At 38.0% G+C, this 22,764-nt stretch overlaps 1 protein-coding gene across 1 annotated transcript in view; it reads left to right on the top strand.

The window, feature by feature from the left end:
* The first annotated feature begins 1,556 nt into the window (after positions 1-1,556).
* Positions 1,557-22,764, top strand: part of LOC101735406 (probable sodium/potassium/calcium exchanger CG1090) — a 47,376-nt gene continuing 26,168 nt past the window's right edge. The window contains exon 1 of the mRNA XM_012691374.4: positions 1,557-1,965. Within this exon, the coding sequence (XP_012546828.1) occupies positions 1,954-1,965 (12 nt within the window). The 5' untranslated portion in view covers positions 1,557-1,953. The remainder of the gene's footprint in view (positions 1,966-22,764) is intronic.

Here is a 22,764-nt window from a genome sequence, read left to right as displayed (position 1 = left end):
AAGGCTTGAATATTTTTTACATTACATTCTATTATTCTATTTATTTACATTACATTATTTTTAATTATTACACTATTTTTTTATTAATTAATAATATAATACTTATTAATAACTTTATTAATAATTTTTTTTTAAATAATAATCACACTATTTTTTACATTACATTCTATTCATTATATTCTAATATTTTTGGTATCCTTTTTCCGATCTAGTGCCAGAATTCCCTTGCTCGCTTAAGCTCGTCCACTTTTTTTTATTGCCCTAGTAGGCAGACAAGCGTACGGCCCACCTGAAGGTGAGTGGTTACCATCGCCCAAGAACTTCAACAATACTAGGGGCAGAGCCGTGCCGCTGCATACCTTTTGCCCCGTCTCGGCATTCTTCTGTGTGAGGTTATTCTCCTCCATATCCGCATTTACTAAGCAGCGTTTCTTGGGTCTACCGCGGTTTCTTGGACCTGGTAAGTAGAGGTTGAGGTATCTATTTTTCATTTTTTATTTATTTATTGATGAACTAAACAAACTACAATCATTACAGTACATATTAGCTAAATCGTACAAGTATTACCTAAATCTAATCTGGATTGCGATCTAAGTGGTATGTTCACCCAGCAAATCCGTATTAATGTACATGGCTTTGGCTATTGAAAACAAAATTATAATATATATTTAATATATACTACTACTGAGCTGGCGCTATGACCCCGAAGTGGGTCTTGGCCTCCGACAATAAACTTTGCCATTCATCCCGGCGCTGCGCAACACCTTGCCAGTCCGACACTTGGAGCTCCCGTAAATTTCCTTCTACAGCGTCACACCAGCGGTACTTGGGCCTCCCTACGGGGCGGCGTCCCTCCGGTACACCCGTGTACACCCGTTTCACAGCCCGATCCTGCTCCATACGTACTACATGTCCGAGCCATCCATCGATGGATGGCTATTTAATATATAATATAATATATTTAATATATAAAAAAAAAAACTGAATGATCTCTTAAATGAAATGCCGATATGAGTATAGCTTTAATATTCTTTAGGGACACTATTATTCAGTTTTGTACTAACAAATGACGTCATCATGATTCTGACCGATCGAAAGTCTGCACCAAAGAAAAGAAGTATTTCTTGATGATTTATTTAAAAAAAATAAGTATATTTTGTTTTGATAACAGGAAGTTAAATATGATATCATGATCATTTCGCGTTTGTACTAAGTTTCGTGTTGAACTGCTACCTGTCACGAATCCATTGAATTAAAAACCATTTGACAAATTAATGAAAAATAGACGCCGCCGTGTCTATTCTTCCGTCGATGATGAAACAATGCTTACGTAACGCGACTTTCTCATACGATTTTTATAAGCGAATATAGACTTTATATACCGCTGCATAATGGTGTTCACTTATGCAAACAGGTTGTCCTAAGGCTTCGATTAACACTGCAAGCGATTTCATGCTGTATTCCTGTGAAAATACGGTTGAATTTCTAGGAATCGGGACGTTTCGCTTTATTAGTATGCGTTGAGAGCCGCGCAATCGCTACAACCTTCCAAATCCAGTCGGGCCGGCGACACCAATGCGCTCAGACGTGCCCTATTAATTTATCCAAGCAAGTACACCAATCACTCCGGAGCACAAAGCTAAAGTGACATAAAATACGTCAATTATCGGCTTCCATATTCAAATTTAGGATTTCATAAAAAAAAACAATTAATTTTTAATTCTAAATCGATATTATTCGATCGATCATACGAACGAATTCAGATATAGTAAATTTGTTTATCGATTATCGATTTTGGATTTGTGCTCCTATTAATGAGTAGAGCGGAGCGTCAGGGGCGCGAAACATTTCCGTATCGTGTAAGTTACGTAACTGTTCCGGGGAAAATCGATATCCTGAGCGCGTATAAATAGCGACCTACGGTTGAGAACAGCTGGCAATCGGCCAGAAGAGATGCAGCCTACGGTAAGAACGTTAGATTAAAACTTCAATCATACCATAATTAGAATGTTTCATCAGATTTTAATTTGCATCGAGCTAATCACAAGAACAAGCAAGTCAATTTAACATTATATTTATTCATTTACTAGCTGACTCGGCAGACTTCATAGTGCCTCAATCGCTAAATAAAAGACCTAAACTATTGTATAAAATAAACTTAAAACAAACAAAAAGGAATCCGTCCGACGGGGGATACATCATAGGAAAAACAAAATTATTATTTTTATTTAATTCCGAGCGTTTTCATATTTATCTACCTTTTAAGCCTTCTCTGGACTTCCACAAATAATTAAAGACCAAAATTAGCCAAATCGGTCCAGCCGTTCTCGAGTTTTAGCGAGACTAACGAACAGCAATTGATTTTTATATATATAGATTTATAGCCTTTGATAACAATCTAATTTAAGTTACATTTTTAATACACTTATTATCTAGTTTTTTTATTTGACACCGGTTTCTTGATCGTCTTGCTGTACAGCATAGGCCTCCCAAGGGTTCTCCATAATATTCTATCCTGCGTTTTTCTCATCCAAGTCGTTCCTGCCACTTTTTTGATATAATCTTCCCATCAACATTGCTGTCTTCCTCTATTTCGCTTTTTATATCTTGGATACCGTTCTGTCACTCCTTTGGCCCGTTTTTCTGTTTTATCTCGAATTAAATGTCCAGTCAATTTCCATTTCAGTTGTTCTATTCGGTATTTTATATCTATGATCTTTGTTTGTTTTCTCTCATTTTTGTTAACCGTATTTTATCTTTTAATTTCATGTTTAACCTTTAAAACGCATTTATTATTAGCTGTGGCAACCGTTAATTCATGATACCGATTTTTTTTGTCTAAACATCTTTGTTACTTACTTACATATTTCTATCACTTCTATCTTTAAGAGTACAAATAATTGTATGAAAACACAGTTAATAAAAGTAATATCATCAAAAATGAATATATACCGTAAAATGGGGTAAATTGGGACAAAATCGAACTTCAGATTGAATTATTTTCGGGAACTCAGTTCGTAAATATAGACTCTAGGGCTGAGAGACATAGAATCGTTTATCGTTACCGAAAGAGAATCCGAATTATTTATGTCTAATAACTCGAATAGCTAAATTAGAGCAAAGCTTCAAAATAAAATAATAATTGGGCTCGATAATCGCGTAATTGAGCTGTAACTTGTACCTACTTGTGAAGTTGAAAATGAAATATGAGATTGGAATCTATATATTAATACGTGAAGCAAAAACTATGTATCCCTTTTTACGAAAATTGCGCGGACGGAGGAGTATGAAATTTTCCACACTTATAGAGAATATAGAGAAGAAGTCCACAATGCTAATATTTTTTTAAATAATGCATTAAAGATACATTAAAATTCATTAAATCAATAAAGAAAACATTACACACTCTACCATGTATTTGACACAACACACACACATGCATACTATTTGTTTATTGTCAAACTTTTCTTTGCAGTCTGTCAAATTGAGAATAGATTAAATATTGTTTCTGTTTATTAATATTTGTCTAAAATGTAGTCTTGACGAAATCTGTGATTAATAGAAGTATATTAGTCCTTGACAATAGAATCATAATAGTGTACAAACTTATCATTTCCATTAGTTATAGTCGAATTTCGACTACCAGGGGACAACTAGTTCAATTAAGTCGTCGTGGCCTAAAGGATAAGACGTCCGGAGTATTCGTATCTAGCGATGCACTGATGTTCGAATCCCGCTGGCAAGTACTTCAAAGTGATATTTAAATTGCGGCGGCATTTACGTTGTAGATGTCTATGGGCTCCAGTAACTACTTAACACCAGGTGGGCTTTGAGCTCGTCTACCCACCTAAGCAATAAATAATAAAAACCAGTTTGATGAAAGGTTGACGGATTGCTGACAAAAATTTAAAGTAAATATGACGTCAACAGTAACTCGCGACGTAAATGACTGATTTAATATTTCAAAACGATTTTCTTATGCTCATTTATGCTCAGTTTTGTGAGCAAACAAACGTAATGAATTGAAAACAAATTTGTCACTAATTGTAAGACAACTTAAGAGTGTTACGTGAGCTTTCAATCGCATCGAGGCTTAGTACTGTGATTTTATGAGGGTATTTTTGTTTAATGTTTATTTTGCGATTCGCTTTTATAGCAAAATGTAAGCAATGAATTGTGACTATTGATGGAGCGTATCGTGAGCTCATACAGATAGGCACCGCCTATCCTATGTCTGCCGCGAAGAAGTCATGTCTTCCAAAGAGAATAAGGTGGTCGTCATATTTCATGGTGAGTTGCGTATGTCACGCTGTGATGTCTATGGACCTTAGAAACCAATCAGAATTGGGTGGACCATAAACTTGTTCACTTGGTAACATGATAAAAGATATAAAATTATAATGAAAATTTTTTCATTAACGTTCAGTTCTTTAAAATTTACAAATAAGGTTATTTTGACTATTTATAACTATTTATGTTAGTGTTGTATTCGAACTCCTCTTAAGAAGCCCACAAAACCGATTGAAAGCAATTCAAACCTGTTCGAACCGGTTCGGGCCGGCAGAAAACGATGTAAACCGGTTCAAATCGGTTCAGACCAACAGCGGGCTTTGTTCAATAAGCAAATTACGTCAAAGTACGTGCTCCTCGATTCCCCTCGAGGCTTCCACGACGATTTCGCTCCGTTTATTCGAGGATATTTCTCAAGCTGAGAGTTTTTTTTTTGCTTTTCGATTTTTATACGACGATGCTCTTTGAATTTCTAGTACAACAAAAGTGTTTTGTTTGCGCTCCAAGGCGTCTCTCAAAGCGAAGATGGTTTTATTGGCTTCAATAGGCAAACGAGATGACAACGTATTTTGAGCAATGAAAAATCGAGGATTTATTTAGTTATAAGCACTCCATAAAGAAAAGTTCGAACGAGCTCACAGCCCACCAGGTGTTAATTGGTTACTGGAGCCCATAGACATCTACGACGTAAATGCGCCACTCACCTCGAGATATCAGTCCCACCCTTCAAACCGAAACGCATTACTGCTTCACGTCAGAAATAGGCAGGGTAGTGGTTCTACCCGTGCGGACTCACAAGATGCCCTACCACCAGTAAAAGTATGATATCTAGGAAACTATTATATTTGCACTATGACTGAAGAGCCTATACAGCCTTAAACCTAGTAATACCCACCGCACTAGGATTTGTCTTTATCGATAGTTCTCGTTTAATAGGTATTGACGAGTTTTTACATTTTTAGTTTCGGAAACAGATTTTCACAAAGCCAACAACAATACAAAAAAAAACGTCGCGGGACGTTGCGTCTCGGGACGCCCGACCGAAGTGCATACTTAAACTTGCCTAAGTTGAACTATTTAATATTGAAATTGTTTAACTTGAGAAAAACTTAGGTTATTACTTAAATTTTGTGTATTTTAATATGATAATGTAAGGAAAAATGTAACATAAATTGGAAAAATATATTTAAATAGTTAGGTGCTATATAGGTTCTTAGTACCGCTGCCGCAGCCGTGTGCGTGAGAGAAAGGGACGACAGACAGACGGGCGCCGTAACGCGTTACGTAACGAAGCGGCTTACTCTTCCAAGGTATCAGTTCAAAATAGAATTATTAATCTCCTCAGTGTCTGTGATTGTGATCGAATTTGGATGCTTGGACGTACATTATAAAGAATTTTTTCCTGAAGCACTCGTTGAATGTTTATTAGACCTTCTCATTTAAAAAAAATGATTAATCAATATTTATTAATCTTTTTTTTTGAAGTGAAACTTCTTTATAATCGTTGTGATTTCAAACTCGATGAAACGAAATGAAACGAAACGAAAAAATAAGTGTGCCGCGATTGGCTTACCGAAGCGTCTCCGAGCGGCGCCGACAAATCACGAAGCGCTCCACACGGTCTCGCGTCCCCGACTAGTTCAGTGTGTTTTTGAAGTCCGTGCACGCTGTCGTGGCTCTCGGAGCGCTCTGAGAAACTTTTTTTTCTATCTAGTTTGTTATCAACAGATGTCACTACACGTAAATTCAACAATTCCTGAATCGCGGTGACGAGATCTTACACAGTTGATAGACGTTCTCGTATTTCTCTTGCTAAATCATACTTACCTGGCGTAGGGATACCGTGATCATACAGGAGGTTTCCCCAGGGTGAGGTTGCTCCATTGTTCTGCGGAGTGGTTGTCCCATGCGATTATTTTTTATAACATTCACTTCTGCAGTGTGCGACTCGCACATTTTTTTCCTACCTATTCGCTGGCAACCTAAAAGGCTATTCCAGCTACGCCCGGGACGGGTAAGTGATCTCACGGTACAGCCTGAGAGAATTTGCTAACACTAGCAAGGGCAGTGCTTCGCGGAATCTACCATTGGATATTAATCAAGCATTAGATACGTTTAGTGGTTTTGCTTTGTTACCGGATCCCATATTATGTAAATTTTTTATAGAATCCATCGCCATCACAAGTCAAAACGATCTATTTTATTCAACACAAACGATCAACATTAATTATCATTTTAATTTCCTCTCGGAAATATCTCGAGGAGTACCTGAATTATTACAAATCCAATTAACATAAAAGTCTCTTATTCTGTTTGAACCGAAGCGAAGTTTGCTCTGAAACTCTACCGCTCTCGGAATAAAGGTGCTATTAGCTTACGGAAATAAAAGGCGAAAGCATTTGGGAGCAAGCGTTCAGTAATAAAACCAATTATCGTAACGTTAGCAAGTCCTCCCTAGGGTGATCCAACGTCAAAGACTACTACAACAAGCTATTTAGACGTGGTTCACTCATTTCATTTAATTGGCTTCTACGATTGGACTTGAATATCTGAATCAAGATTACGTGCCATTTAATTCGGTAAAGTGATTGTGACGGGCAAAGTTTCTTCTGGAAAGAGACCCTGCGGCTGATTACCTAACCGTTGGTTTGATCAAATAACCGCCCTAACTGGGTTGCCAGTCGCAACCGCCATTCGAGCAGCTGAGGACCGGACGAGATGGAAACAGCTCACGAGACAGGCCACGGTCAAGTTTCAGGGACACGACCTTCAGCAATGAAGAAAGCGACGAAGAAGAATTCGGTAATCCCGAAATGTAGACATAATCAAAACTGTTTTTACGGTTTGATGTCGCGTATTTTAAATTGCAGTTACATTATTTCTGACGTTTCGTATACTCAGTTATATGCAGTTACCGTGGTCGCGAACATTCGAAGTGTTCTTCATCGATATTTGAATATTGTGCTAACTACGGTCTAAATTTCAATATATATTTCTACTGATAGCCTATGCTGATAGCCTTGAGAGGCTATTTCAGCTTCGCCCTAACGTTTGTAGGTGAGCTCACGGGGCTCAAACCGGAGAGTTGCTAACACTAGTTTTAGCAAGAGCAGTACTTCGCAGAATCTACCACCGGATCGGAAACGTGACCCACTGAGAAGATCCGGCGAAAAACTCAGTGGGCTGTGTCTATGGGTTAATTTACTCATCAAACCCTTCGCCGCAAGCGAAGAGATGGAGAAGAGATGGCGCGACATCGTGAGACGCATCAAGTCTGCCCCTTCCAACACTACATGACGATCACGACCACTCTGTGACGAGTGACACGACTGAGAAGAAGAAGAATTATTTAGTCCGCAAGTGAACCATGGTACAATGGTTCAAGTACCGACAGTCATAACGTAGAAAATGTATAATTAGTTTGATTAAATATACTACTAACGTGTCAAGCGTGAAGTATAATCGTTGTTTAAATACTCATAAAAACATTCGTTCACGGAAATTAGATTGTTTTAGACGGAACGAAACACAAACTAAGTTAATGAGAACTAATTGCGGAATGAGGTAATTGACCCGTGTAGCGTTTATTGAGACCAATTCACGCTGAAGTATTTTGTTAATTCTTTTGTTATTTACATAAAATTCGTTTGGCCTATTAACATTGTTTACGTGTAGTTTTTCATTTTTTCTAAATTAATTTTTGTTTTGTTGACAATTAGTTGTAGAAATTGCAATAGTTCACTTGATTCTGTATTAACTAGTGGTCCCCTGGTAGTCGAAATTCGACTATAACTACCTAATGGAAATTATAAGTTTGTACACTATTATGATTCTATTGTCAAGGACTATTATACTTCTTTAATCACAGATTTCGTCACGTCTACACTTTAGACAAATATTAATAAAGATAAAACAATAGTTAATCTATTCTCAATTTGACAGACTATAACTGACAGATTGCAAAGAAAAGTTTGACAATAAACAAATAGTGTGCATGCGTGTGTGTGTCAAATATACATGGTAGTGTGTGTAATGTTTTCTTTATTGATTTAATGTATCTTTTATGCATTCTTTTAAAAAAATACTAGCATTGTGCACTTCTTCTCTATATTCTCTATAAGTGTGGAAAACTTCATACTCCTCCGTTCGCGCAATTTTCGTAAAAAGGGATACAATGTTTTTGCTTCACTTATTAATATATAGATTTATTTGTAATTCCACTTGTACAATCTTTAAGTATGTGCTCACTACAGAATACACGGCGTGTTCTCCCATTTTGTTCAGACTACCGTCTTTTTTATTATGTCTCGTCTCCACTACTGCCATTGCTCCCACTAACGGTGTTGCCATTTGGCAATCCGAAAATTGTCTTAATTTGAACAATATAAATGTTAACAATATTAGTTCATAGACGTAATCGCCCGCTTCACTGCGCTTTTAAAATTAACCTTATTATTTATTGTCATTATTATTAGAGATTACACTCATATAAATATTAGCCTATCCATTAAGTACATTCCAAGTCAATCGGATGCATGGTTCAGTAGTTATAACGGAACATCCGTAAAAACCATTGTAGATTTATATATTAGTATAGTTTTATTTTATTTATTTTTATTGTTAAGATGAGTGAACGAGCTCACAGGCCACCTGGTGTTAAGTAGTTACTGGAGCCCATAGACATCTACAACGTAAATGCGCCACCCACCTTGAGATATAAGTTCTAAGGTCTCAAGTATAGTTACAACAAACATCACGAATTTCGGTAAATAATGTTTTTGTGGATTTGAGTTTACCCTTTACCGGTATTTGTGGCGAGGCTTGGAGGCAGCCTATGTCCAGAAGTGGACGTCTGTGGGCTGATAAGAAGATACGACGTCATTCCTTCATCGTGAAGGCCTTTCGTGAAAGCGTGTTAAGTATGTTTTTCGTTTCAAAAATTTTACCTGTCTGCGGGATTCGAACCCTGACACTGTCGCATCGTTCGATACGAGTACATTTACCGGATACCTTATCTTTTAGACCATGATAACTTCAAGTAAATTTCGTAACCTTTTCTATTAAGGTCAACTATATAACTAAACACCTTATCCTACTTACTAGCCAGTTGGACGTCAGCCAATAAAACTAATAGTCATGACGTCACAGCACGGTGCCAGTCCGGCTAGACTCTGACATCATTACTAGCGGCAAAGTAAAATTCCATATTCGCTGTCGTATTTAAGCATTTCACAATTGATACGTTTTATTTTATTTTATTTTTATTGCTTAATTGGGTGGACGAGCTCACAGCCCACCTGGTGTAAAGTGATTACTGGGACCCACATAGACATCTACAACGCAAATGCGCCACCCACCTTGAGATATATAAGTTCTAAGGTCTCAGTATAGTTACAACGGCAACCTTTCAAATCAGACAGAAATAGGCAGGGTGGTGGTACCTACCCGTGCGGACTCATAAGAGGCCCTACCACCAGTAATTACAGAAATCAGTAATAAATTACAGTTTCTGAAGCGAAGCGAGGGCGGGTCGCTAGTTCTCTTATAAAATTGTCAACTAGTGTACCCAATAGAAAAATATATACGTTTTCTTCATAGCGAAGAACGTCTTTCAAGGGAAAATGAAAGCGACATAAAATATGAATTTACTACCCGAATAGAGCGAGCGGGGGCTTTCACGAGCCTCTCTACGCGCCTATGTAGCGTTGAGCTTTTACGGTTGATTGGAGTCTCGCCGCGGACGGAAAATTGTCGCGTGTATTTTACCGATTTTCATTTCTTTAGGTTTTCCATCTAAAAATAATAGTTTAAAAAAAACTAAAAAACACGCTTTATATAAAATTCAACTAAGAAATAGAAAATAAATTTTAATAAATTTAAATTGAAAATAGTGTAAAATATATTTTATTGTAAAAAAAAGCATGGGGTGCAAGGTGTTATTAGTTATAAATATTTTTCTGACAGATATGAGTAGAAGAATTATTATTTCAATAATATCTTAAAAAGCACCTCACGTTTTTTTTTTAAATAACATAAATTTTACACTATTTTCAATTTAAATTTATTAAAATTTATTTTCTATTTTTTAGTTGAATTTTATATAAAGCGTGTTTTTTAGTTTTTTTAAACTATTTTTTTTTCATTTTTAAGTTAAATTTTCTATAAAACCGTATTTTTAAAACTATTAAGTACTTTAACACCAATTCCTGCTTTATCGACTATAAATAAAAATTGTATAAATTGGCAAAAATCTTATTTTGCAAATTGAATAATGGAATAATCTTATCAAATTAGTGTATTGTCATCGGTCCTCGATAAATCTACAAAATTTGAATGAAATCTGGCTGTTTAAAGTGGGTCAAAATCGCGTCTAAAGGAGTCAGTTACAAACATACAAACATACATACAAGTGAAGCTAATATAAAGCATGTAAAATACGTACATACATATACACACCGAAATTATTTTTGAAAGAGTTATAAAATATTATCTTCTGTCTCTGTTAGTCGTAGACACAAAACTTTATACGGTTTAATATCGTGTTTTGTTTTTAAACTGAGAATCGTAGGTGTCATTGGCCAGACGTCGTCCGTGATGACCACGAAAACCGTAAAATGCAAATTAAACGTAGGACATAGTGATTTAACGAGAAGCAAGAAATAACGATGTAAACGCGTAAAAGTTAGAGTTTGAAAGTAAAAATCATCCTTTTTGCCTTTGTACACAGACTAACATACGGCCAATATATAGTGGGTGGTGGTTGTCAAACCTCAACTATCCTCTGCTCCCACATACCCCACCTGCCGTGCGGGTGGGGATCCGGCGATTTTGTCTTGTGGAAAAAAAAAAAAAAAAATCCTCTTTGTATTTAGTGCGAGTTCTTTCTAACTTCTAAATTGCGTAATAGTTAACTTAAATTTGTATGGAGTTGGAACAGCGTCCCTAGCGACAAACGAATTGAAAAGAATTTTAAAAACTCACACTAAGCACAGAGATACATTCTTTGTTTTAAATTATTCTCAATCGAGCTTATAGCTGATCCGATGTTAAAGAATTACGAATTTTTAAGAAGGTATGTTGAATTCGAATTTGACGCATTCTTTTTTTTTTATTGCTTAGATGGGTGGACGAGCTCACAGCCCACCCGATGTTAAGTGGTTACTGGAGCCCATACACATCTACAATATAAATGCGCCACCCACCTTGAGATATAAGTTCTAAGGTCTCAGTATAGTTACAACGGCTACCCCATCCTTCAAACCGAAACGCATTACTGCTTCACGGCAGAAATAGGCGGGGTGGTGGTACCTACCCGTGCGGACTCACAAGAGGTTCTACCACCAGTAATTACGCAAATTATAATTTTGCGGGTTTGATTTTTATTACACGACTAGCGACCCGCCCTCGCTTCGCGTCGGAAACATTAAAACACACATGAAACCAAAAATAAAAAAATAAAAAAAAATAAAAAAAAAGTAGCCTATGTTCGTCAGGGACAATGTCGGCTTCTAATGGAAAAAGAATTTTTCAAATCGGTCCAGTAGTTTCGGAGCCTATTCGAAACAAACAAACAAACAAACAAATCTTTCCTCTTTATAATATTAGTATAGATGTTATTCCTTCACCGTGGAAGTCAATCGTGGACATTTGGTAAGTACGTATTTCATTAGAAAAATTGGTACACGCCTGCGGGATTCGAACACCGGTGCATTGCTACATACAAATGCAACGAACGTCTTATCCTTTAGGCCACGACGACTTCCAAAATGGAACACACATTAGATTCGCAGTAAACAGACAGACAGCCTTGCAACTTGACCTGATGCCAGTATCATACCAGTATTTTCCGGTTACAAAACCTACGGAAAAAATCAATAAGATTAAAAAAATACAAACACACACACACACAAAAAGGCAAACTCGATTTGAAATCGACAAACGAATGTCAAGTAATCGTCTCAATGGTCGACAATATCGTGGACGACGTAAATAGATTAGAAGGGTTCGCCGGGACTCCGACGAGATCCCGGATTCATCTTGTTGTGATATAAATAGGGAGGGATTTCGAAACGTTTTGAATATTATGATAATTTCGCATTTTGTCGTGTACAATTTATTTGTAGATTACTTTTATATAAGACTAGCTGACCCGGGAGACTTCGTAGTGCCTCAATCGATAAATAAAAGACCTAAGCTTTTGTATAAAATAAACTTAAAACAAACAAAAGGAATCCGTCCGACGGGGGACACGTCAAAGGAAAAACAAAATTATTATTTTTGATTAATTCCGAGCATTTTCATATTTATCTACCTTTTAAACCTTCTCTGGACTTCCACGAATAATTCAAGACCAAAATTAGCCAAATCGGTCCAGCCGTTCTCGAGTTTTAGCGAGACTAACGAACATCAATTCATTTTTATATAACTATAAAGATACATATATAACCCTTTAGTAGCAAACTCAAACATAAACTAAACATTAAAAAAAAATAGCTGCCCTCCAGCCCACACGTCAAATTACAAATTCAATGTACCCTGAATAAATCAACCTTCAAAACAATTCCGCTAACAAACTTTTTAATTCTTGTTGTTGTTTAATGTAAGCAAAATATTGTTTGATTTATTTTCGGTTTTCTACCGTACGCGTCCAACGTAATGGGCTCGAATAGGAAACATTAATTAGGCCTCGGTCACGGATTAAATAGCTACGGCCCAATCTCGTGTTTATTTTTAATGTTTCCATAATTGCCGATGTATTTGTACACGCAATTACAAAATGCTACACGGTTGGCGTGTATCTACTTAGTCTGGCCATAAATTCTGTTACAATTAAAAATAAACAAAATATTACATTTGAATTTGGAATCTGTCATTTTTATATGATTGCTCATTGAGTTTTCTCATTTTGGCGCCAATACATTGTACAATATTTTTCGATATTAAAATGGAGTGGGGTGATAAAGAGAACCGAATCGCTGTGATTGCATTACACAAAGCAGGTATGGAGCCAAATGCAATTTTTAAAACTCTCCATACGCTTGGTATTAGTAAAATGTTTGTGTACCGGGCTATTAATAGGTGCAATGAGACCTTCTCTGTTCGTGACAGAAAAAGATCTGGCCGTCCACGTAGTGTTCGTACGAAAAAGCAGTAAGGGAAAGAATTCGAAGAAATCCTGTCCGAAAGCAAAATAAATTATCTCGGGAGATGAAGATCCTAGAACCATGTCGCGTATTTTAAAAGATGACTTTGGACTTGCAGCCTATAAGAGACGTAATGGTTATTTCTTAACTGATAATTCAAAAGAGAATAGGGTGGTAAAATCGAAACAACTACTGAAGCGGTACGCAAAGGGAGGTCATAGAATTTTTTTGTTTACGGATGAGAAATTTTTTACAATTGAGCAACATTTTAACAAACAAAACGACCGTATTTATGCTCAAAGCTCTAAGGAAGCTTCCCAATTAGTCGACAGAGTGCAACGCGGACACTCCGACTTCAGTGATGGTTTGGTGGGGTATTAGCTATGAAGGAGTGACTGAGCCATACTTTTGTGAAAAGGGTATCAAAACATCGGCACAAGTGTATCAAGATACCATTCTTGAGAAGGTAGTGAAGCCCCTTAACAACACCATGTTCAATAATCAAGAATGGTCCTTCCAGCAAGACTCGGTGCCAGGTCATAAAGCTCGGTCTACGCAGACTTTGTTGGAAACGAACGTTTCGGACTTCATCAGAGCTGAAGACTGGCCGTCGTCTAGTCCCGATCTTAATCCGCTGGATTACGATTTATGGTCAGTTTTAGAGAGTACGGCTTGCTCTAAACGCCATGATAATTTGGAGTCCCTAAAACAATCCGTACGATTGGCAGTGAAAATTTTTCCCATGGAAAGAGTGCGTGCTTCTATTGATAACTGGTCTCAACGTTTAAAGGACTGTATTGCAGCCAATGGAGACCACTTCGAATAAGCCTTTTATACTTTAAATTGTTTTATATTTATGTATTAAACTAACACACTGTAAAAATAATAAATGTTATTTGCAATAGATTTTATTTTTATTTTTAATTGTAACAGTATTTATGGCCTGACTAAGTATACTAATATTATAAAGAGGAAAGATTTGTTTGTTTGCTTTTATTGAGTAGGCTCCGAAACTTCTGAACCGATTTGAAAAATTCTTTCACTGTTTGGAAGCTACACTATTCCCGAGTGACAAGGCTATATAATCTAGATATCTAAAGTTACCTAAAACATTCTTTAAATCGCGTGCCCTGCAAAAACTATTGATGATAGAATAAAATAATGTACTACAACTTTGTAGAACACATTATTATTTACAAAAAGTGCCGCGCCAGCATATGTCTAACTATTACAGTTATGCCGCAATAAGTGTTCTTTTATTTTTAAAACAAAACAACGGCAAATATCGTTGAAAAAATATTTTAAAGACCCGAGCGGAGCCGGAGCAGGCCGCTAGTGCGAAATAAAATAAGAAAACTTTAGTTTAATTATCCAAGGGACACAATAAAAAGAGTAACAGAGGGCATAAAGTAGCTTTTGCCCGCGACTCCGTCCGCGTGGAATAGTTACTTTGGCATAACGCTAAATTTTACCCGCGACTTCATTTACGTAGAAAGTGAAAGTATTTTTGAATAATAGAATGTTAAGGAGCTATTTAGGGTACTAAAATCACGCTTTTTAACCGACTTCAAAAGAGGAAATTATCAATTCGACCATAATTTTTTATCTATGTATGTTCACCGATTTCCCGAGAATGCTAGAACCGGTTCTGATAATTCTTTTTTCTTTTTTTTTTGTTCAAAAGGGTAGACTTGCCGAATGGTCCTGTAATCATTATGATCTGATGATGAGATCCTGAAGAAATCCAGAAAAATCTATAATTGTCTTAGCATGATTTTATATAGCCTATAGCTTTCCTCAATAAATGAGCTATCTGACACTAAAAGAATTTTTCAAATCGGACCAGTAGTTCCTGAGATTAGCGCGTTCAAACAAACAAACAAACAAACAAACAAACAAACAAACTCTTCAGCTTTATTCTATTAGTATTAACCTCCTGTCACTCAACAACCAACGTCCAAACCTCGCATGAGACACAACTCATGAAAAGGCAAAGGGGGAAAGTGCTTAGTGCACATCTTTCCCATCACTCCCCCCCCCCCGTCGAGTTGCCGGACCGGCGGTCATCGGCGCCACGACCACCGGTCTTCTCAGTCGGCAGGCTATCTGAAGCCCATATAGATGGCGCCGGTTAGAGGGGGTTATCCAACGGAATACGCCTCTTGGTCAGAACCAGCGCGGGTCGAGGATAGCCGGCCTTCCATCACCCGGATGTTCTTGCATAACACACTGGCTCCCTTGTGTGTTTATCTCTAATACACGTAATAACTCCGAATCTTGACATCATCCTATAGTCGTGCACTGCTGAACGTAACCCTCGAAATCCGCCATAATGACCGATCCTACGCTGTCCGCATTCCCGCGCCCGTCATCAGATCATCAGTCCACTTTGTAGCTTACTCACACTACATCTTCCGGCGGTCATTATTCGACATTTTTAGCCTCTAACGCTCATCTAAAATAAGCAAAATATCTCTGTCTACCCTCTTGTATTGAAACCGCCTGTTTTCGCTGTTAAATTCAAACAGCATGCTACGCTATACCACGCTACGTCTGGTCGTAGTTTCCAAGCCTTCGCTACACCATTGCTACGCTAGTCAAAAAGCTGTAGAGTTTGTTTGTTTGAACGCGCTAATCCCAGAAACTACTGGTCCGATTTTAAAAATTCTTTCAGTGTTAGATAGCCCATTTATTGAGAAAGGCTATACAACATCACGCTAAGACCAACACAAGCGGAGCACCAATAAATAATGTTTCAAATTCGGGGTTTTTTTCCCTCTTGAGAGCTTCCGCGGCATGCGCTGCAGAAACGGTTAAAGCTTCGCTAAAATAATGTATGACAGAATTGTTCCCCATTAAAAGATCTAAAAAAAGTCCGCGACAGCATATGTCTATATGTTAAGGTTAGCTCACTATAACTATAACTATAGCTATAATTTTTACTGGTGGTAGGACCTCTTGTGAGTCCGCACGGGTAGGTACCACCACCCTGCCTATTTCTGCCGTGAAGCAGTAATGCGTTTCGGTTTGAAGGGTGGGGCAGCCGTTGTAACTATAATTGAGACCCTTAGAACTTATATCTCAAGATGGGTGGCGCATTTACGTTGTAGATGTCTATGGGCTCCAGTAACCACTTAACACCAGGTGGGCTGTGAGCTCGTCCACTCACCTAAGCAATAAATAAAAAAAAAAACGTTTTTTATGCTAACCAAATTTATTCTAAAATAAAGCATTATTTGTTAACTATTCCACGCGGACGAAGTCGCGGACAAAAGCTAGTGATTACAATATTTTTAGATACATATAACATTTTGATTTGACTTCCTGTTTTCATTATTAAATATCATACAGCATGCTACGCAATACCACGCTACGTCTGGTCGCAGTTTCTTAATCCTGGCTACACCATTGCTATGCTATTTAAATGTCTCTCAATGATTATTATATCGTGAAGTCGTATGAAGTCGTCGTGGCCTAAAGGATGGGACGTCCGGTGCATTCGTGTTGAAGCGATGTACCGGTGTTCGAATCCCGCAGGCGGGTACCAATTTTTCTAATGAAATATGTACTCAACAAATGTTCACGATTCACTTCCATCGTATAGTGAAAATCAAACCCGCAAAATTATAATTTGCGTAATTACTGGTGGTAGGACCACTTGTGAGTCCGCGCGGATAGGTACCACCGCCCTGCTTATTTCTGCCGTGAAGCGGTGATGCGTTTCGGTTTGAGGGGTGGGGCAGCCGTTGTAACTATACTGAGACTTTGGAACTTGTATCTCAAGGTGGGTGGCGCGTCTACGTTGTGGATGTCTATGGGCTCCAGTAACCACTTAACATCAGGTGGGCTGTGAGCTCGTCCACCCATCTAAGCAATAAAAAAAAAAAAAACTTGGGACTAGTATATCATTTTGATTATGATACTCCCAATACACCATTATCTAATCAAATCTCGTTCAACATTTAAGCTTTATTACATTAATTCTCGTTTGACTTTAATCTAGTCAACTGACGATATAACCAACTCCGTAAATAATATGTTTAACGTAATTCGAGAACACGTCCGTTATCGATCGCTGCCTGGCTTTAACTGTGTGTGTACCGACGCTGGCTTGTTATGATTGACCCGAGACTTTACGTACGAACACCCTGTTTGTACGGTAAGTCAATGGGGAAAGAGGTGCGGGGAAGATCAAGTCGCGATGGGTGCTCTAGATGAAGATAGTTGTGTGACGTAGGAAACTCAAAGCGTCCAACGATCTACCTTGATCGCGACAAAATTTTACAGAGCTGATATTAATACAACAACTTCGAAACTGGGTTACGCTGAGCAAAGAACGAACGAACTAAGTACACTGTAGCTTAATAATATACTGTCAATCGTAAGTCTTAAGTAATACCGTTCACTATTGGTGTACTCTGAGTCAGGCTGTTAGTCATTTTGTTGTAAGTTCTTCAATCAGTCGGGCCTCGTATTTAGCGGACCAAAACGCGCGTACCATTAAAAATAGAACGCGTTATAATATAATTTATAAAGGAAATTATGACCAAACTGCAAGTCACGCCATGGAACGGGGTGTTACGTGGTATTTTAGGTATTTCTCTACGGGATAGGGTACGCGTAATACCAAAATCCGTAGATGAACTGTTTGCTTGGTGAGAGTTTTTTAACGTTCTCGATAGCGTAAAAGTTAACTCAAATTTGTATGGAGTTGGAAAGTTTGCCTACGTTTGCCGCTAGGGGCGCTGTTCCAACTGCACACAAATTTGAGTTAACTTTTACGCTATCGAAAACGTTAAACAGCTCGCACAAACCACCCTGGTTTGACTGACATGACCGAAGTGATTGGTCGGGGAATGTGGAAGTGGGATGGCCACACATGCCATCGCACTTACAATCACTGGGGCACAAAAGTACTGGAGTGGAGACCTCGTACTGGACGTCGTAACATAAGCAGACAATCAATGGATCACCCTATCTGGACAAAATAGCTTTTAATAACTGGACACGAAAGTTTTTTACTGGTGGTAGGACGTCTTGTGAGTCCGCACGGGTAGATACCACCGCCCTGCCAATTTCTGCCGTGAAGCAGTAATAATGCGTTTCGGTTTGAAGGGTGGGGCAGCCGTTGTAACTATACTTGAGACCTTAGAACTTATATCTCAAGGCGGGTGGCGCATTTACGTCGTAGATGTCTATGGGCTTAAGTAACCACTTAGCACCAGGTGGGCTGTGAGCTCGTCCATCCATCTAAGCAATAAAAAAAAGGCAAGAGACCGAAAAGAATGGAGTGCATATGAAGAGACCTACAGGCAGCATGGGTGGACACGGGTTGAAGAAGACAGTATAATCCCTGCGTTGTTGATCTTAGACCTACATCAAGTTTGTCTAAGAACATCACTGCTAAACTAAAAAAGCAAACCGATATAAACGCGTCGTCTCTTTCTTGCCTGACGTTAATTAAAGCAAGCTACGCTGACAGGCTAGTTTATTGTTACAATTAAAAAGGGTGAAACATTATTAAGAAGTCAAAAGAGCCCTTCAAAGGGAATTTGTTATGCCACCGGCTAGGGAATCCTTCAGTTTCCTGGTTCTTCTTTTAAAATATTAAATTGATTATAAATTACGGCTAGTATTGAGTTTACATGTTTTTTTATTTATTTTTTAAATTGTTTCTTCTCGCATCTTATCTTCACTATGGTCATGACTATCATGTTTTAGACAGGATTTTATTTTTTTTGGTATATCTTTCCAGCGTTTCCGATCATTAGCCCCGTGAAGGGCTTCATGGAATAGGGATTTTAGTGTGGTGCGGATTAGATCGAACCACGACCACCGGCGCGGTGTCTTTCCCTCGATCTTTCCTGTCACGAATAGTGAAATCTATTTGTCTATCTATACTAATATTATAAAGAGGAAAGATTTGTTTGTTTGTTTGTTTCGAATAGGCTCCGAAACTACTGGACCGATTTGAAAAATTCTTTTTCCATTAGAAGCCGACATTGTCCCTGATGAACATAGGCTACTTTTTTTTATTTTTTTTTTTATTTTATCTATAATAAATTGCTATAAATGAATTGCTGTTCATTAGTCTCGCTAGCAGCTGGACCGATTTGGCTAATTTCGGTCTTGAATTATTTGTGGAAGTCCAGAGAAGGTTTAAAAGGTTAGATAAATATGAAAATGTGCGGAATTAAATAAAAATAACAATTTTGTTTTTCCTTTGACGTGTCCGCCGTCGGACGGATTCCTTTTGTTTGTTTTAAGTTTATTTTATACAAAAGTTTAGGTATTTTATTTATCGATTGAGGCACCGGGTCAGCTAGTTGGTTGTAAATTACATCTAATTAATAACATTGAACTTTGTTGTATCATTATCGGCTGCCCAACTCAAGGTGTAAATGCTGTTGAATGGTTAAAACGCGAATACGTTGTTTAATCATCAAATGGTATATCTGCTGTACATTTAATCAAAGGGAAGACTTGAGAAAGGAAAGGAAAGAAAGGGTAAGTAACGGCTTGGCTCTGACCCTGGCATTGCTGATGTCCATTAGCGACGGTAACCACTCACCATCAGATAGGCCGTAAACTTGTCTGCCTGAACGGGCAATAAAGAAACAAAGGCCTTCGTAGCATCAAATTTACTGATATTGCAACTTATAGGGTATGGAACGAAGAAATATAAATTATCTATGATCCTCGTAATCTATGAATGAAAAGGTCTTTGAAGTAAATGAGTCAATACACTAGACCAGTAATTCTCAACCACTGTGCCGCGGCACTAGTGTGTGCCGCCAAATTTCAAAAGTGTGCGGCCAAATTTTGCGAATACATATATAATAATGTTAATATTATTAAATTATATCGTTTTAAAAGAAAAATATTTTAAACATGAATATATATTAAAATCCACGAAAAAATAAATTATTTTATCATTTGCTTTGCAACGCGGTTTTTCTTAGTGCCAAATTATGATGAAGCGGCGTGCATAGCAATAGGAATATGTCTCAAGTCGGCGCACACTTGCCACTTCTGCGTACAAAACGTGTTGTTTTAGTGATAGTTGGGATTCACAAGGTGTTGCATAGTAGTTACTGCACCTTTTCTTTCGTTAAAATTGGCAAATGTATGTGATTCGGTAGTAAGTAAATAATTTTTATCTTTTTTTTTTGTGTGCCGCCAAAATTTTGAAATCGTTAAATATGTGCCGCAACAAAAAAAAGGTTGAGAATCACTGCACTAGACTATTGATATTCTAACGCAGGTGGTATTTAGTTAGAACACAACCGATTTCTAAAGGTCGAAATGTCCCTTAGAATATAAAAATTATAAGAAATGCTTGGACTGCCTCGATGGTGGAGTAGTTCGCGCTCCTGATTTTTGCGCCGATGGTCCCGGGTTCAATCCCCACATGGGTGATGGACAGGTTTATTTGCTCTTTATTTGCGTTCTTATTGTCTATATATGTATATATTTAAATGTATATAGACATATGTACGTACGTAGGTCAGTCTCTGGTATCCATAACACAGAGAATCCTCACTCGGGACCGGATGACTGTGCTTGATTTGTTCCCAGATTCTCAGCTATTATTTATTATACTTCAGATTTTTTTTTTTTTGTTGCATAGACGGGTCGGCGAGCTCACAGCCCACCTGGTATTAAGTGGTTACCGGAGCTCATAGACATTTACAACGCAAATGCCGCCACCCACCTTGAGATATGAGCTCTAAGATCTCAGTATAGTTACAACGGCTGCCCCACCCTTCAAACCGAAAAGCATCACTGCTTCACGGCAGAAACATAAAACAAGCCGTGCTTTCATAACGCTTAGAATGAACTAACAGACGCGTTCCAATAGAATCAAACTCCATTTGAAGTCAAGGAGTGACGTCACGCTGCGAGTCCTCGACTCCGCGGTTCAATGATCCTTCGAAAGGCAATCGCGACGTGGATATGACGTAGATGGCGCTTGTTTGTTAGCTAAGTATTCGTAGCTAGATTTTCTTCAATCGCATGATCTAAATGCTTTTCAAATAAAACCAGCATGAAACGCAAAAGTAGTTTAATAGAACGGTTTTTAATGGCGTCGCTTCCTAAAGAACTTACGTATGTACATATATTATTTTTAAAATAAATATTAAAAACGAATTAGTCAATTGTAAAAACAAGCGATTATTGTTTGAGGAATTATTCGAGATGATACCGGCATCTCGTTTTTAACACCGCACCGCCCGCCACCGGGGTAGAGTTCATCCATACTACCTGGAGCCACTGCGGTCATCCACAGTGCGTTTCCAGAGATCTTTTTTGCCACGCACCATCGGCTATGGAATGAGCTCCCCTCCACGGTGTTTCCCGAGCGCTATGACATGTCCTTCCTCAAACGAGGTTTATGGAGAGTATTAAGCGGTAGGCAGCGGCTTGGCTCTGCCCCTGGCATTGCTGAAGTCCATGAGCGACGGTAACCACTCACCATCAGGTGGGCCGTAAGCTCGTCTGCCTACAAGGGCAATAAAAAAAAAAAAGGACCTCTTGCAGTAAATTACAACAAAATAAGATGTAGCTTACTTGTAAGCTTACACCTTACTGGTGGTAGGACCTGTTGTGAGTCCGCGCGAGTAGGTACCATCGCCCTGCCTATTTCTGCCGAATTATTCAGAAATATTTCAGGCGGGGTGGTGATACCTACTCCTGCGGAATCACAAGAAGTCCTACCACCAGTAATTACGCAAATTATAATTTTGCGGGTTTGATTTTTATTACACGATGTTATTCCTACACCGTGAAAATCAATCGTGAACATTTGCAAAGTAGGGTATTTTATTAGAAAAAATGGTACCCACCTGCGGGATTCGAACACCGTTGCATCGCTAGATACGAATGCAACGGAGATCTTAACCTTTCGGCCACGACGACTTCAAAACTTTTCAACACACATTTTGCTTTAATAGAACATCTTAGAAATATAAACATCTTTTTCAAATCCAATTTACATTTCTTTATTCGCACGACAGAGAAGCAAGGGGTATACGGAAGAAGCGTATTGCATCTGAGATATTAAATGAATATGTCTAATTCAGAACGCTTCGAATAAAAAATCATAATTGTAATCTCCATTGCGTATGGTTGTGACTTCGAACTGTTGATGCTAGTACTAAATAAAATGCACCCTTAATTACAAAAAGTTTTGAAGTCGTCGTGGCCTAAGGGATAAGACGTCCGGTGCATTCGTGTTGAGCAATGCACCGATCTCCAAATCTCAGCCTTGTACCAATTTTTCTAATGGAATACGTACTCAACAAATGTTCACGATTGACTTCCACGGTGA

Source organism: Bombyx mori, chromosome 26 (genome assembly GCF_030269925.1).
Source record: "Bombyx mori chromosome 26, ASM3026992v2".
Classification (NCBI taxonomy): Eukaryota; Metazoa; Arthropoda; class Insecta; order Lepidoptera; family Bombycidae; genus Bombyx; species Bombyx mori.
The sequence above is the reverse complement of the archived record's forward strand: the minus strand, read 5'-3'. Positions and strand labels throughout refer to the sequence as shown.